The 17,107-nt window shown below is 40.0% G+C and overlaps 1 protein-coding gene across 4 annotated transcripts in view; it reads left to right on the top strand.

Moving 5' to 3' along the window:
- The window catches only part of Gtdc1 (glycosyltransferase like domain containing 1), a 270,615-nt gene extending 261,903 nt beyond the window's left edge, over positions 1 to 8,712 (top strand). For all 4 annotated transcript variants that reach the window (XM_013355178.2, XM_026778788.1, XM_026778785.1 and 1 more), the window contains 3 exons: positions 2,970 to 3,040; positions 3,743 to 3,834; positions 8,544 to 8,712. In XM_013355178.2, the coding sequence (XP_013210632.1) occupies positions 2,970 to 3,040; positions 3,743 to 3,834; positions 8,544 to 8,627 (247 nt within the window). In that variant the 3' untranslated portion in view covers positions 8,628 to 8,712. The remainder of the gene's footprint in view (positions 1 to 2,969; positions 3,041 to 3,742; positions 3,835 to 8,543) is intronic.
- Positions 8,713 to 17,107: the final 8,395 nt, after the last annotated feature.

Here is a 17,107-nt window from a genome sequence, read left to right as displayed (position 1 = left end):
CTGGCAGCTGAACGCAGGTTTGATACTAACAGTTTAGACATCTTTAGATGGAGCAGATGGAAAATTTTACACAAATAAAGTAGGAGAAAGTGTGCAATTAGGTTTTTATCTGCAGTTACATGACGCATCCTCTGTTTTAGTTTAGAAGAACACCTTAGTGGGTGGTCATGATCTCCCCTATATCCAGACCCTACCTTCTTGACACCACATTTGATGTTGGCTAAATTCCCAAGTCCCAAACTTTTGTTTTTGTTGAGTGTGAATGAAATAGGGAATGCAGCAGTCAGCAAAGAAAAAGGCATACCATCAGAGAGACTGTAACAGTCCAGTACATTATGGATGCATTCCTTGCTAGTTAAGTCACTATGGTAAAATCCTTGGCAGGATTTTTTTCAATAGTTTATTCATGATGTTCATTATTATGAGTTGTAAAGAGTATGAGAATTTCATTTTTAAAATGTCTTATGGAATGTATCACTTTCTTAGATCTTGTAGACATGCTGTGGAAACCATAACATAAAATATGAGTTACTTACAATAACTAATTTTAATCCCATCTGCTAAGTATGACAACATTAGCATTTCCACTTAATTAAAGCACCCTTAAAGCAGCGATGTTTTAATCACTCCGTTTTATTTACTCTCCTCCGGTGTCACTTATAATTGTAACTTTTTATTTTTTAATAATGAGGGATTTTTTTTCTCCTTGCATCAGACAAAAAAAGTGCTGTCGATAATTAGCAGTCTTCTGTTATTAGTAGACTCAGGTGTCACAACTGTGTCTCATCCTCATTACAGTAAAAAATTTCACCTATCAGATTCATTATTGCTAGATAATGCGACTGAGAGCCTTTGCAGGCCCTCCAGAAAAGTAATTCAGCCAAGCAAAATTATCAGCTAATTATATTTAGAATCAAAAGCCCAACAACTATTTGCAGATAAATTGTATGAATTGAAGTGAATAGATCTGAATATTAAGATTCATAGATTTAGCTGATGATTTGTTAATTGGAATAAAAAGGTCATTTACTAGTCATTTTAACAATAGATCAATTGGAACCCTATTTATTATTTAACTGGTAGTGCATAAGGATTGAAATAATGAATAATTGTATTATCATGAGTGTTTTTCAGAATAGCAAAATATGAAGAACTTATGAGGATGCTGTGTGATTTATTTTTAAATATTATAGACTTGTTTGTGTATTTTAAATTGTAATCCCAAGCTAAATATTAACACTAGTATTTTAACAAGTCCAAACTAGCTGAAAGAGATTGTTCTGCTTTAATGAATTAGAACTTTGACTATGGATTAGATGACTATTTGCAAAAAAACAAAAAAAAAAACAACTAAAATCTAGGTGGTAGGTTTTTTTAATTTTTTTCTGTTACATCAAATAATGCTGTTCCCATCTTATTGTATGGTGTGTTCATTGGTAGAGACATTTTGAACATAGGGTATTATATACTCATACAACGACTTGAAACGTAAGTCAGCCTGTAATGATTTTCTTTTAGTGTACAGAATAATTCAAATTCATTATTAAAAAGCAGATAATATGCACTTTCTGAAATGCCTGTGATTTCTCTCTTAACGTATGTAATTATAAGAGAATGCTCATATGTATTTGCTTTTCCATTGGCGCAGCATTTTAAAACCGAGTGACTTCAGACACCATGCATATTTCCCTTTGGTTCGTGAAGTACATTACAGGCTGATATGCTCAAAAGTTTTCTTAATGATTTGTACTGCAGCACAGCGTAGTTTATAGCTGTGCTTATAAGACATGCACGTGCAGAAAAGGGTTAGAGTGCTCGTCTTCTTAAAGTGATCATTGGTCACTGAAACCTCTGCATTTCTACTGTGCTTTATAAAAACTTAGCATTTTTCCAGAATTGGAGCTCCAAGTCAATACTTTCCCTTTATACTAATTTCAGTTTTACATAATAAAAATAGGGAAAACATCCCCCACTTCAAAACAGTTTAAATTGCATGTACTCTGTCACTGTAAATAAACAAGGTAAACATTGACATGACTTCAGATCATTCTTGGACCGAAAAAAATCTGCAGTTCAAAATAAATTCTGCCTTTGGTCAACATTTTGGATGCAATTCAAAGTTTCTCATAAAATAAACATATTTTAAAGAGTGTTTTGAATTTCACTGCATAATTTCTAGCCAACAGAAATGACAGTGGTATCTTCAAGGTTTAAGATATGTCAGATCAATAGCCATTGTGCAAACCTAGCAAGACTGTAAGGGGCTATACCTTCCCTCTGCTTAGCCCCCTACCACTGCCACAGGGAGAAAAGCTCCTGTAGATGCTCCCTGGGGAAACTCACACTGCAGAACTTTGTGTTTGTTTAATAGTGAAAGTATTCTTTCCTGATAAAATAGAAAGTAAGCCGAATTTTTCGTGAGAAAAGCAAAATTAAAATAATCTGAACGAGAGTTTTTCCACAAAGGGAGAGTTTTACATCTGCATAATAACAAATTGTTTCAAAGCCTGAGCTTGAAATGAAAATGCCCCATCACAACAGATTGTAAATTTTTTTCCCTGTACTTTTAAAAGTGCCTCGATCATTTCTACGGCTTCCCTGCTAAAGTATTTGCTATTTTATTTAAACATTTTTTGAAAAATGAACATTCTGAGGCTTTGCAGCATTATTAGGAAAAGCTGCCCATACTTTCCCATGCTGTTGAATGTGTTTATCTGCTGATTATAAAATGTGTTAAACAGTATTTTAGAAACAACAAAAATGCAGCGCTGCGCTGTGATTAATTCAGTGAACAAAGCATATGCTGCCGGTTCTGTCCCATGGAAGTCGGGCATGATCAATAAAATCTTGCAAAGAGCAACTCTGGCGTTTAGGGGTATACTGCCGACCATGGTTTTTGTCCCACGGAGCTCCCCTCTGACTGACGCTGTGCCTGCTCTACTCTTGTCCCCTCTCTGACGTCTCTGCAGGTTGGAAGCTGTGTACTGTGGCTGCTACCCACTTTGTCCCAAAGACTTGGTTTATCCTGAAATATTTCCAGGTAGCTACTTTCATGTGCTTTTTCTTTGTTGTGATTTAATACAGGATCCATGCTAAACTAAAAGTTTGAAAATAAACTTGAGTAGGAGCAATTGTTTATTTGGCAAGTCAACATGTTAGTGTTAAGGAAAAATTTATGTGTTTTAATACATTAGAGTAAGCTTATATTTACCATCTGTTCTTTTAAGATAACAAAAAAAGCAAGTTTTCAAATAGCATTCTTCATTGTTAGCATACACATCTCATAATGACGGATTTTTATAAGCAGGTCAGTACTGCTGCAATTGCTAACAGATTTTTTTTTTAATGATACACACAGAGAAAATTCAAGGATTGAAAGTCATACCAAATTCTTTACACAATTGACTAGTTAATAATATGCAACTGTTGGACAGAGTGCATCCAGCTATCGTACTGGTTCTCTGAAAAATTCTCATCACTAAATACATCACATATGCATTGTGCTACATTAGAATAATGTATTTTAATCACCCAGAGGAGATGTCTAAACAGCCCAACTACACAGTCTTATTTAGCATTAAACATCCTTGTGAGCTGAGGTAACCTTATAAAATCATGCTTAAATAATGTAAAACATGAGGCGGCACAGAGCAATATGCATTTTTAATTAGTAAAGTGACTAATATCGAGTGTGTGCTTTGAGGTTTTTGTTTCATTAAAAATGTATCTGTTTTTCCTGCAGCTGAGTATCTGTATTCCACACCTGAACAGCTTTCAAAGAGGCTCCAGAGTTTCTGCAAGAGACCAGATATTATAAGAAAACATCTTTATAAGGTAGCTATTGAGAAGAAATTTACGTGATAGAAATGCCACATTTAAATACAAAGAATTTTTTTTAAAAAAAGCATCTAATTAACATACTAATGTTTAAAGGAAACATGCTAGGGAGGGTATTGGTTGTTACACTAACAAGGATTAATTAAACTGGATGCCAGTTGTATTAACCTAGGTCTTAGGAAATACGTGCACTTCATGCACAGTACATGGTTTCTTTTTAATTTATTGTTTTCTAAGATGACTGTCCTGTACATTTAGCCCCAAGAGGCTTATAAAAATGAACCTGGATTAATGTAACTCATTAGTTGAAAAGGAAGTAAAGGGAAGATTCCACAATTATACTAATAAGGATAAGCCTTTCTTCCCATCATAATGAAATCCTAAGTGCTCAGAAATGTAAGGGAATGACATTAGTGAAGTTTGCTGCTGATTGAACTACACACATAAAGACAGACAGCTTTCAAAAGTTTTATTCCCCCACCCTGCAGTCTATTCAAAATGGGCATACAAAATTCTTAGTATGTTTAGAGTCAGATCCAGCCGTCTCAGCTCAAAATGTCAAGGCAAATGGTTTATATGAATAGCACCACCCTTACTCTTCCCTTACCTGAATCAAACATCCTAAATTATAGAAATAGCACAAAAGGCCCCTGCTGAAAATGTAAGTAGCTAAAGTGGGATCTGCTCTCTGGGCTCCAGAGGTGCTCTAGGCCATGAGTAACTCACTTCCTTATGTCCTTTGACTACAGTGTCTTCATTTTATTAAGGTTAGCAAAGTTTACAATCTAGCACTTTTATAGTACAGAGTCTTTTCATTTTTCTATGTTAATATATAGCCTTCAGCATGAAATACACTCCTCTGCCTTTTTTTTATTCAAGGCCTAAAATACATATTTACATGTTGATACTTGAAAAACATGACTTTATTTCTCCAGGAAACAGTTAAACCTCAACAAAAAAAAAAAAGGAAGAGAACCAAAAATGCAATTTAACACCCAATTTCAAGCTCATTATCTTTCATTGTCTATTAACTTGGCAATGGTTCAGAAGGTAGCTCATAATGGTTTAAAATGCTGACTGAACAGTTCCAGGCTTCAGTGTCACTGCCGGAGCCGAGAACTGTTGTATCATGCATGTGAAGCCTCGCAAAGAGTGGGCCTCCAAGGCTCACTCCAGCGTTCACTCAGTCCAAAGCCCAGTAGTGCTCTCATTGATGTCCTCCACGCATGTGATAGGCAGGCAGAGCATGCAGGCTACGAAGTTAAGGAAATACAAATTTTGGTACAAGTGGATTCTTGCTATATTTGTGATGTAAACCTATTTCTTTGTTTTCACAGGTAAAATATCAACTCTTTGTTATATTTGGGAATTTGGATGAAGTGTTTATAAATCTGTTATACCATCAAAATTTTTTTTGTTTTAATGTTGGTTCAGGTCAAGTTCTACTGCTCTATTACACTCCATCTGAGTCTTCAACTCTTTCACAAGGTCTGCAACAGTTGTCTATAGTTAGAAAAAAGCAGATTTCTAGCTGACCTTTCTCAATAGAATTACTTCCCTTCTGAGATATAATGTTTATTTGACAAATAATGGAAAAATTCTAAAAGAATGTTAGCTTGTTGTATGATGTTAATATACAAAATTCTTCACATATTTAAAAATGGCTCATAACTAAACTGCTACATTTTAACTCTCCCAGATAACTTTAGTTTTTACATGATAAACCTTGCAACTCAATGTTTTATAAATTAGTAATCTATAAGAATTTACATGTATATTTTAAGTACTTTTGCAATGAATTTTTTGTTTTAAATCTATGATATGCCTTAATATATGTCCTCATTGGAAAATGTTAGTGATATTGTATCTAAAAATTATTCTCAAAATTTAAAGAAAGTTATCTAAAATTACAAGAAACCAAGAGCAGTAAGACAAATAGCCCATCCTGAGGTGCTGGATTAAAAACCCTAGGAATGGACTCAAGTCTGGTTTGTTATACTAAAACAGGTCAAACTGGTAAGAATGGATGTGTCCAAAAGGTATGAAAAGCATAAGCACAGTCATGTCTCCAGTTCTGTCTTGTTCCTGTCCCAGTCTCTAGTGGCACCTGCTCTCCTGAGCAGATAATGGAGACGTGCTTCCCTCCAGGACAGCTCTGCTTTCTTGTGCAATGGAAAAGGACCTTCGAGTGTTTGGAAAAAGAGCGCAAAGGCTTTTTTTTTTTTAAATGCTCTTTTTTTTCTTCTTCCTTTTTTTCTTTTATTATTTTACTCCTTCTGTTGGACAGTTGTGTTTGCTTTTATAAAGCATATTCTCCTAGGTGTGAGAGGACAGAATGTCATTGGATTCCTTCATTTCTTCCTTTTACATTTTACACCTCTTCTTGTTGTTGCTAAAGGTTCGTGTTCAACATCATTCCAACACTGTACCATCTAGAGTTTCTCCTAACGTACACTTTTTCATGTGGACTCAGACTTAGAAACTTAATGACTGGGATAAGGCTTTTAAACTTGACTTTCTTCTTATAGGAAACATTGCACATTTAGTATGACTAAGAGCTTGGGGCTGTAACTTGCAGCAGGATTTGAAGCAGAGGCAGAACTGATTCTGTCTTGTTGTTCTTTTGTTGCTTAAAATGACATTCTGCATTAGAAGTCTCTGACTGCTTCACCTGAATGACTTCAGGCCTGTGAGGTTTAAATATCCATCCCCCTCCCCCATGTGTATGTGCAGGTGTCTCACGCTCACACACACACACACACACACACATACACTTAAAGATCATTGGAAAAATCTAATACATGTAAAAAGTAAATGCTTCTTAATAATTTTAAAATCTAAACCTTTTATCACTTTAAAAAATTTAAAATCTACTTCTTAAAAAATTTACATGCACGAATTACATACAGGTTTTGACTAAACATTTTTCTCTAACATTAACCTGTATCGTGCTCCAGGTAGAAAATTACGCTAACCGTGTACTTCTGTGGGGAAAGAAAAAGTTTGATTTCTCTCACAGTAAGAGCTCTTCTGGACCCATCAGCCTACTGGACATGAGGTTTCGGTTCCAATGCAACGCCAGTTGCACTGACTTTTTACATGGACAGTAGCACTTTTCTAGAGGCCAGGCTGGATGGAAGTCACACTTTTGGCCTTGATTTTAGTCCGTCACTCGCTGAAACACTCTAACAGTTGTGTGAGACTGGAACATTGTGCTTCATCATAACTTTTTATCCTTTTAAGTGCTTTGGAAAAAAAGAGATGGTCCCTTATTATCAGTACTGAAAATAGAGCAAGAATATGGCCAGTGTGCAGGGTAGACACCACCCGTGCTCACAGCAGAGACCTCTTTTCTATTTCTTATATCTGTTCTTCATTTGCTTTGACTTACAAACTGGGCAATGGCATATGAGTGTGTGTAGTATGTGTGTGCTGTGTCTGCGTAAATACAAGTGTGTGTGTATATCTGTGTGTCTGTGTATGTATGTATCTGTGTATACATGTGTCAGTCTGTGTGTATCTCTGTGCATGTATATCTTTGTGTGTGCTTGCACTTGGGAAAAGGAGGAAAGTGTCCTTGTGCTTTGGGGCAGTCACCTGTAGTTTCCCAAGGTTTTCAGAAATAACAGTTGATTTTTACTCTGTCCTTTTTAAATTGTTCAGCAGTTGAGAACTACAAAATCTATTATTTGGAGGAAAGAATTTTCAGATTTTTGTCTAAAACTCATTCCAAGCAATGATTGTGCTTACAAAGCAGACTCGATGCCCAGAAAAGCCATTTGCAGTGGTCTTAATTATGTCAAACTACATTCATCCAAACCACAACCAAGCCTTTTCTAAGTCCCTTTAAGAGACTGTCACTCTGGAGTCCCCTTTAAATTAGAGCATGGAGTCTAGATATGGATACGGTGGATCTTACCAGCATTAACACTACTCTGAAATCTTACTCTTTCCTGAGAAAATGAAAAGAGTTATAGTGCTCTCTCAAGAGCTTATAAAATCTCTAAGCAACACCTGTAAAATATTATGCAGGTTCTCGGTCTTTCTCTCCTTCTTCTGTCTCCCATACACCTTCCTCCTCTCCTCCTTTTTCCTTCCCTTACCATGATTTTATATGGTTTGTCTCTGCTTTGGCCCATTTAACTTGGTTGAGATTTTGTCATTCTCCTTAGGTAAATTCTTGGCCTGTGGGTTACTCCTCTGCAGATCTAGGTTTTTTTTTTTCCCCAACCATAATAGCATTTTTCCCCGAGGAAGTACTATAATGAAATAATGAATAAAACCCATTTGGTAATGTAAAGCACCTTATAAATTCCATGTACTAGTGAGGGCATTTATCTTGTGCCCTTGCTCCTTAAGGGTAAAACTCACATGGCAAAGCTGTTTATTGAGAGTTCCATATACCTTCTGTGTGTGAAAGTTCAAAGACAGGTAGTCACCTTCTAAGAGCCATCATCCATGGCGTAAACCAAGGGATGTGTGCAGCAGTCTCCCCATGTGCAGACTGCTCCCTCTCCCAGCTGAAGTCAGTGCTGTCTTAAACCAGCCAGAAGCCAGGCTTTTCTGGAGTCATCCATGGAGCTTGGTGGCTGGGGAGTTGTAGCTGGAGAGATGAGGCAAGTTTGCAATGTGAGTTTTCAGGCGTCTCTCATTTCAGGGCCTGCGCTTCTTCACTGCTTTCTAATCTCTCCTCCCCCTTGTTGCAGGGTGAAGTGGCTCCATTTTCTTGGGCAGCCCTACATGGCAAATTCAGGTCTCTGCTCACAACAGAACCCAGGGAAGATTTGTGACAGATGGGGCAAAGTCACAAACTTGCAGCCTAAGGCAGAATCTGAAGAACTTTCCAGAGTGTGCCCATATTTACCTGATCAGAGAGAAAAGAAAATCTGCAGAGGAAGCCGAGCCTGGCTGCTTGTCATAGCTGACACAGAGCCATCTGCCACAAACCTGTGGCGGCTTCAGATCTCCAATCCCTGCCACCACCCCAACTCAAATTAAATACAGATTCCTAGAGACGTTATGATGGTTACACATGTCCTCGGCATCACATGTAGGAGACTGTTCAAAAAAAATATGTGGCCTGTTGTATAACCGCACTCATGCATCCCATATGTGGTGCCACATTGAATTTCCGGTTGAATCCGTTTTTATCCTTTGTACTGGATGACATGGTGCCTGAATTCTTTCTTTCTGCCGACACGATGGCAGCCAAACTGCAGCTTCAAACACTCACACTTGGCTGAGTTTCTACCTGGGTTGCCAGGTTATCATCCGAGCCTTCTTGTGTCCTCAAAGGGCCACAGGGCCTAGAAAGAGGATCAGAATGCTCCTGAACTAATTGGGCAGCCATCTCAAAGCTGCTGTAGGCAAAGGGCTGCTTTAGCACTTTTCTTTTAGCAAATTAATGACTCTCTGGCACAGGAATTTTTAAGTGAAGGTATTAATAAGGGGTCTGGCAGGTATTCCCATGATTCTCAGAGTTTCATTTGCATTTAATTAATCTTAAAGAAACTTGCAAGATAAACAGCTGTAATGCAGACAAACATGGCAGTTACCGTGAGTGAAGGCCTCTCATCCATAAAATGAACACGAGATACTTGTTCTACATTTTCTTCTTATGGGTAAAAATAGAGAAATCAAAATGCTTATGACAAAGCCATAATTTGGTACAAATATTCTTCAAAAATATTTGCATCCAACTACAAATATATTCTGTGATAAGTCACTTATGATTCTTGTATTCAAGCTGCTCTGTTTGTTGGTGTAAAGATATTTTAAATGTCTGGATTGTAAAATAAATTTTTAATAAACTACCCGCTGTAATTTTAATTAGCATATTCATTTGCGTTTAAGTGTGTGCACCTATCTGTTTCTTACTGAATGCTGCCTTGTGTCAGAGAAGACAGAATACAATTGTCTCTTGTAAGGATGAACAAGGATCTGAGCTGCAAATGTTTGTTACATATTATGACATTTCCAAGACTTTCTTTGCATTCTGGAAAGCAGGAGGTAAACATTTGTAGTCATTAAGGTAAAGTCTGTTGATAAACCATCTTCTGTTTACTGCCAGGTAAATTGTAACTTCCTTGCCTATTGAAATGGAAAACTTCTATGTAATGCAGAGTGAGGAAAAGCCAGAGAGGTGACTAGACTAGGGCCAACCCTGGGTCTCTGCTCTCTAGAGGAGCTGGGTGGTCTTGCAAGCATCCAAGATGGAGCAGATGGTTGCACTAAAGTCCTACAGAGTCCTTGTGATAGGTATCAAACTAGAAATCAGAAAATCAGTCAGGGTTAAGGAGCCATGCATGGTCCTCAGGGTAAAGGCAGTCATGTAGACCAGTGACCTAGGAAGGAAATCCCAGAGAGCTGGGAGTTTCAGAGCAGGAAATGGAAGCAGCAGAAAGAAACCTAGCTGTCTGTGGGTAGACTCATGCCTGTCTACTGTGAGAACCACAGCAGGTGGGGCCATTATGCCACTGACTTCTTGTCCTTGCCTATGAGGAAGCCACTAGACAAAGATACTTCACCCTGTTTGTTCATAAAGGGCCCAGAAGCTCTCAGAAGTCCCACCTTGTCTTAATCTTTGGAATAAGGAATCTAGCAGGGATGGCTCATTTGAGACCAAAACAGAAGATACCATTGTAAATAAGAAGCTCATAGATACATCTCTTGGGCAAGGTTTTACTTTATACCCTCTAATGAAATGATGTAGTCAGAAAGATACTTTTCACAGGTGGCCAAGAAAAGATACTTGGTTTCTCTGGTTTTCTGTGGTTCTTTTTCACTGGTTAATAGGAAGAAATTGAATCTCTTCAGAGAGTATGTCCCAAATATTTAAATATCTTCCTCCTTTTTTTTTTTTTTCCAAATAAGATCTGCCATTCCCCAAGTTCATCTCAAACTCACTGTGTAGCCCAGTGTGACCTTGGGCCTCCTGTCCTTCTGCCTCAACCTCCAAGTATTAGGATTGCAGGTGCCCACCACTGCAGCTTGTGTGATGCCAGCCAATTGGAACCCCAGAGCTTTGGCAATGCAAGGCAAACTCTACCAACCAAACTACATCCCTAACCCCATTTTCCTGATGGGAGGCAACTGTGGTAACGATACTGCACATGACCTGTGCATGGAATTTTTCCTTCACTCAAATTCAAATCAACTTTTGCTTTTGGTTGTGCTCATCATTCCCCACAGGCAACAGATTTGCAGTATAGTTGCCACTTAGGAAAAGCTATGCACTCACATTCAATATTGGTGCTTCGAAGTCATAAAACGTTCGGTTGATGCACACAGTTCTGAACATTATTAAAGGCACATCTGTATCTCTGAGTGTGCATGTACTTCTCAATAGCTATGACATGCTGAGTGCGGTGCTAACTGGGAATAGAGTTGATTCATGATTATGTTAGAAGAGAGGCTAAGTAATTCCCGTAGTTCCTGGTTTTAGTATGTTGTTGTTTTGTTTGTTTTTTGAAACTTTTGCTCTTTTATAGGTACTTTTAATTTTTGTTTCTTTTTAAATTTTAAATAGCTTTAAAGTCTAGCCATTATCAAATATGACACCGTGTCTAGGGTACTTGCCTTCTATCTACACACTCTCTATTTCTCTCAATAGGTAATAAAATATGTAGTTCTTAACCTCATCAGTATGCCAGTATTGACAGGATAAATCAAAAGACTATCAAAACATCCCCGTTCGGCGGGCATCTTTCAAATACAGTTAAGCTGGATGCCCTGCTCTTATTCGCAGGTCTTCAGGCATACCACATAGAGGGGACAGCAGAACCCATAATGAAGTGGAGACTCTCAGCTGTAGAAGGCCACGTGGATTAATTCCAACACCTTGAAATGCATCTGGAAGCAAAGACTTCATTTTAGTTGAAAGTGTTAATTATATTTGATATTTTTAAAAGTAAAATCTGTTTTTGAGAAAGCATCTGCTACCCAGAAATATCATGAGCCACAAAAAAGATTTCATGTAAGCCCTAAGTTACTTCCAAGGGTGATGGAATCCGTCTTCAGATGTTTCCCCTGATGTCCTTTAATGCTGACATGGTCTGTGGTTTTTACTCTTCTTCAGGATCTTAACAAGCCTCACCTTAAGTGTCTCTCACTCCAGGAGAAAACTGGAGTGCTTGTCATCAGATGTTATATTAACAATGAAGAGAGTGGAGAGCCTATATTATAAACATCACCATAGATGTGTTGCATCTTAAGCCATGAATTGAGATACAGGCCATCTTCCCTTAAAGCATTCATTAAAATGCAACTGAGACAGTTTTAAAACAAGCAGTTCTACCTACTGCTCAAAGAAGGTAAATATGTGGTTAAAATATTGCACAAAACGACAAGAATTAGCACCAACTTTACAGCTGCCCCTTGGGAATTCTGGTGGAAAGGGGACAGCCCTGCAGTAGAGGCTTATTCCCTCTGTAGCTAAAAACCTCCTCTGCAGGGGAAGCTCATTGGCTCAGAAAGGCTTATTATTACTTTTGCTTTCTGCCTCTTTGTGTGTCTTAAATGTTATTGTTGTTATTATAGTGTGTGCCTTCTGACTGGAGTTATAACTCGTTTCCACTGGGAAACGAGTGGTCAGGACTCCTGCCCACCAGCTTTAACAAGTCTTTGACTTCCTGAGTCGAAAAACCATTATTTTCCCACAAAAAGTGATCAAAACTGCTCAAACTTCTAATTACTCATGAGAAGATGTCCCTCTACTTTCCAGAAGCCTAGGACCTCATTTTCACCTAGACACAAATCATATTATGGACAAAGTCAGACTTCGCTATCCTTGGGTTCCCTAAACTTTTTGCCTTGAACGTGCAGCTCTTCCTAGCAGCTCTTCCACTGATGTTCAACCCAGAGACTCTGAATTGATGGCTTCAAGGGATAATCTGTTGTGCTTCTTGAACTCCCTATCTCTTACTGTGTTTGAATACATACTGTAGAGTGTTCGATGTCACTCTTACAGGGAAAACGTACTTGTGTGACTCGGGCGGGGGAGAGCAATGGAGTCATTTGTATTTGAAGTTTTAATGTTCACGGTATCGATTCACAATTGAGAAAATTAAACCATACCAGCATATTTAGTAACCAGAATACATTAGAGTTACAAAAAGACAAAGAATTTGATCTTTGAGGAAGCATCAAGTTCAAATTGCCTTACTCACTTGAACCCCTAATTTGATTCCTCTTACCTCCAGACAAAAGGCTGCATGGACAAGAGGCACATGAGAGACCATGAAGTGCGGCCGATACTTTCTGTGTTTTTATGATTGCTTTTATCTGGTCTTTAAGGGGGCATTGGACGTGCATGGTGTCTGTCACAATCTCCACCATTCTCTCTTCTTACATTTGCTGGATTCATCTGTGTGGTTTTCTTGTCAAGAATTTGTGTCTATGGCCTCTCAGGTTAATTCACACGTGGAAAACTGCGGCCCTAAGGGGACACTGCCCTGCTTTAGATCCTGTGGAGGCAGAGTCATATCTGGGACTCAGATGTTTCCAAGCTCTTTCTTGAATTTACGTTTGGTTCCATTGGTCAAGTCCTACAAAGAAGAAGTAGAAAATGTGTGTCTTCATCTGTTGGCTTGCTGTTTTCTTCTGCCTCTGGCTATCAGAAGGAGCATGGAGCACTAAGTCGCTAGTATCTCCCCTAACAGACATATTCCTGCTTCTTCTGACCATGCATGCATTCTGAATGAACAATAGGAGAGCAATGCAAAAGCAGTGATTTCTGGTGCTAGAGCCTCCCAATGGGACCTGTAATATTTCTGAACTGACCCTCCTCTGTTGTCTTTAAAATCTACAAGGATGAAGTTGCGCATCCCCGAGCTGTGAAAGGCGGTCCCACATTCTCTCGGAGTGCCAGGGCTGACAAGGAACGCTGATACTGTGGCACCTTAGTTGTGCAGGGCTGAGCCTGCTTCCTCTCACCCCAGTAGATAACCCAGGAACAACATCCTGGGACATATTTCCCCCAGGAAGAAAAAGAACGGAGGAGTAACTTTAAAAGAAGCTACTTCTGATATGGTATTAGACTTTAATTCATAGGGAAATTTATGCCTGAGATATGAATTTCTGAAAATAGAGGGTTTTTTTAAATGAAAACACTGACACATCCTTAATTATAGAGTAATAAATACCAATGGCATATTATCTTCTGATATTTCCTTACACAGATATCAAAGCATGCAGCTGCTTTTGAAAACTGATAATCAAGTACAATGTAAGTCTATTACATCGTGTTCTCACAGCCCACCCCTACCACGCAGCACGATGGAGGCCTGAACAGCGAGAGGCAGAGCCGATGCTAGCAGAAACCTAACTGAACAAATTAGCTTTGAATTGTAACTTAAGAATCGCAGTCAAACCAAAATGCCTGCCCTTGCCAGGAAAGGCATTCCAAAGAGCATGCCAAGAAAAAAGCTGTTGCTTCAGGATTATGGAGCAGTTCTGAGAAGACCCAAGAACTTAGTGATCAGTCAGGGAACGCGAGTAGTTAACTATACAGCGGGAGGATGCGTAAAACTTAGAGAGCATCAGTAGTGGAGTGGGGAAGCAGAGCAGGGTTTGGCCAGAAAGTACTAAGTTCCTCACTCCATTTTTCCCTCCTTTCAGTCCAGGCAGCAGAGAGAAAGAATCACGGTCAAAGAAAAGTATGTGGAGAAATGTGGGGGGTAGAAGAGGAAATGAAGGTTAAACAAGGCCAATATGATTCAGAATGAAAGGGAGGGAGGAAGGATAAGGAGCCAGCTGCAATTACTAACGTTACATTAAGAAGAGCTGAAATTGAGAGGGGGAGTTCTGGGTATTTTACTAAGTGGATTAATGTCCTCTTCCCTGAGTGTCTGAAGTTGCTGATTTTAATTTATTTGGTACAGAGATTTATTGTGAAATTCTTAATGGGAGCAGGGGATAAATAAGGGCCGTTATAAACTCAAAACTAGGAAAGAGGAATGGAGTTTGAAGCTACGGACAAAGTTGAGTGTTTTAAAACAAAGTATTTAGTCCGTACAAGAACTTAAAGAGAAATAAGAAGTACATTCAAAAAAGAAACAGAAATTCCCTATCGATGTGTGAAGCCAAGGATCCTGAGTGACTTAAGAGCTGGTTTTATTGCCATTCTCCTTTCTCCACCCATTAAACACTGAAGAAATCTTCACTCTGGCATCTAGAAACCTATTCATGAGCATCATTTGTTAATATAAACTGAGTCCTGCCCTGCTCTTCAGTGGGTGGTAAGAACTAACAACTGGCCTAAATGAAGGGCCGCGGGGTGATGCTGTAAGAAAAAGCAGTCTCGTGATTTGCTCTTTTTTTTTCCTTACTTATGTTTCTGAGGGATACCCCCAGAAGATGCAGAGTGTGTCGTTAGCTCCCAGCAATGGATGCTAAAGAGGTTCTGTACCATTCGCCTAAAGATGCGCCAGAAAGTGGGGAGTGGACAAAACCCCGTGTGATTTGCTTCTCTGACATTTGTTAGCCTCCTAGTCTACTCGTGGGGAGCGAGAAAACTGCTTCTCAGTCTCCAATAGCTGAAGAAACTTAACCGGTTGTGTTTTATCCCAGCTGCAGGACTGTCGTCTGGCTGCAACTAGTCCACATACATCTTGGTTCAGGCATTTGCCTGCCCAATAATGTCAGGATCATTTAAATTGAAATTATGCATCAGAAGGTATTTAAGAATTACTGATATGCAGCTATTAATCTTGAATGCTAATGGTACGATTTGGGGTGTGGGCAAATCACTTAACTGAAACCACATGAAAAAGCACTTGGAGTTTTTTGGTTTTTTTGTTTTTTTTTTTTCCTAAAGCGCTATGGGGAAAGATGGTATGGTTGGGACAAAATACAATAGAAAAGTAGGAGAGCTACTCCTGTGAGGGGAGAGGTTAGTGAAATGACCAAGGAGCCCTGTGGCCTTGCCACTTTCAGCATGGCTCGTCGTTGTGCAGGCAGACCAACCCCTCTGCTTCTTCCGAACTGACACAGGAGTGCCAGAAAACCCAGGGGGAACACAGCATGGTGGTGCAGGACGATCTCAGAGGTCATTTACCCTATTTTAGTATTGGCCATCGTGCAGGACTAGAGGCTTGCATCATGGTAAGCCAGGAGCCTTGGAGTCTGCACAATTTACCTTCTCTGCAGAACTCAAGAGTGGCAGAGTGACCTCTAACTTAAATCCCAGGGGCGGGGTGGCGATTGTTTGGGGATCGTAATCAATTAAAAGAAAAAGGAACTGGAGTGTCCTTTTGCCATTTGATCCAAAGAGCCACCGAGAATTTGTGGGCTGGTGCTTGCATGCAGCTACGTTCCTTGGATTTTCCGTCTGATGGCTTTGCCCCTTTATTTCTAGTGTGATGATACCAGGCCAATAAAATGAAACATACAGAATTGCAAAACTCTGTGTGTGTGTGTGTGTGTGTGTGTGTGTGTGGTGTGTTGCAAGGGTATTTATTACTAAAGATAAATTGCAACACTTTAAGCACCAAATTTTAAAACTTAAAAACGCATGAATAATGAAGTTTTAAAGCAGCAAAGTGTGCTGGAGAGGAGTATTTATAGTCTTTTCTGTAAGAGGTTCCCCAGACCTCTGGGTGCATCAGCAAACTGTCCTCCTACACCATCGAGTGTGCAGCTGCGATTTGGCCCCAGGCACCACCTACCCATAGTCTCTACCTCATGCATTTTACATTGCACACATTATAAATGGGGGAGGCCCCCCTTGGTGTTCAGTGTTTCCTTTTGTCGCGACCATCAGCTGACACTTGGAAAATGTAGCATACAGTTTTGTGTGTCTTTAATCTGTAATTAAGGATCCCTTGTCCGGGGCTTGCCACCTCTGTCCTCCCTCCCTCCCTCCCTCCCTCCCAGCTCCAAGTCTACCCACGGTGGGGTCTAACCCGTGCTGTAGTCTGAGACTTTCCTGGCCGAGCTGCAGGACACCCCGCCCGCGAGTGCTGACGACCGAGCCCTGCCGTGGTCCCCCGGCTCTGCAGCGCGGGCCTGGGGTCGCCGGTAGCAGGGCACCACCGGGGACCAGATGGTTTCCGCCCTGGACAACGCGCTCTCTTTCGGCGCAAAAGGGCGAGGGCGGGAGGCACCTTGGCTCTGGGAAAGCAGGGCACCGGAGAGTTTCCGCGTCCCGCTGCCCTAGCAAGCGCACGGTGGGGCGCCGCAGCCGCTGGAGCCCGCGGGGCCGCAGTGGAGACGCGAGCCCGGCGCCCGGCTTTCCGCCGACTCCGGCTTCAGCATCCCTGCCTGCTCGGTG

The sequence above is a fragment of the Microtus ochrogaster genome, chromosome 4 (genome assembly GCF_000317375.1).
Source record: "Microtus ochrogaster isolate Prairie Vole_2 chromosome 4, MicOch1.0, whole genome shotgun sequence".
In the NCBI taxonomy this organism is placed as follows: Eukaryota; Metazoa; Chordata; class Mammalia; order Rodentia; family Cricetidae; genus Microtus; species Microtus ochrogaster.
Note: the sequence above shows the minus strand (reverse complement) of the source record. Positions and strands in the feature narration are given on the sequence as shown.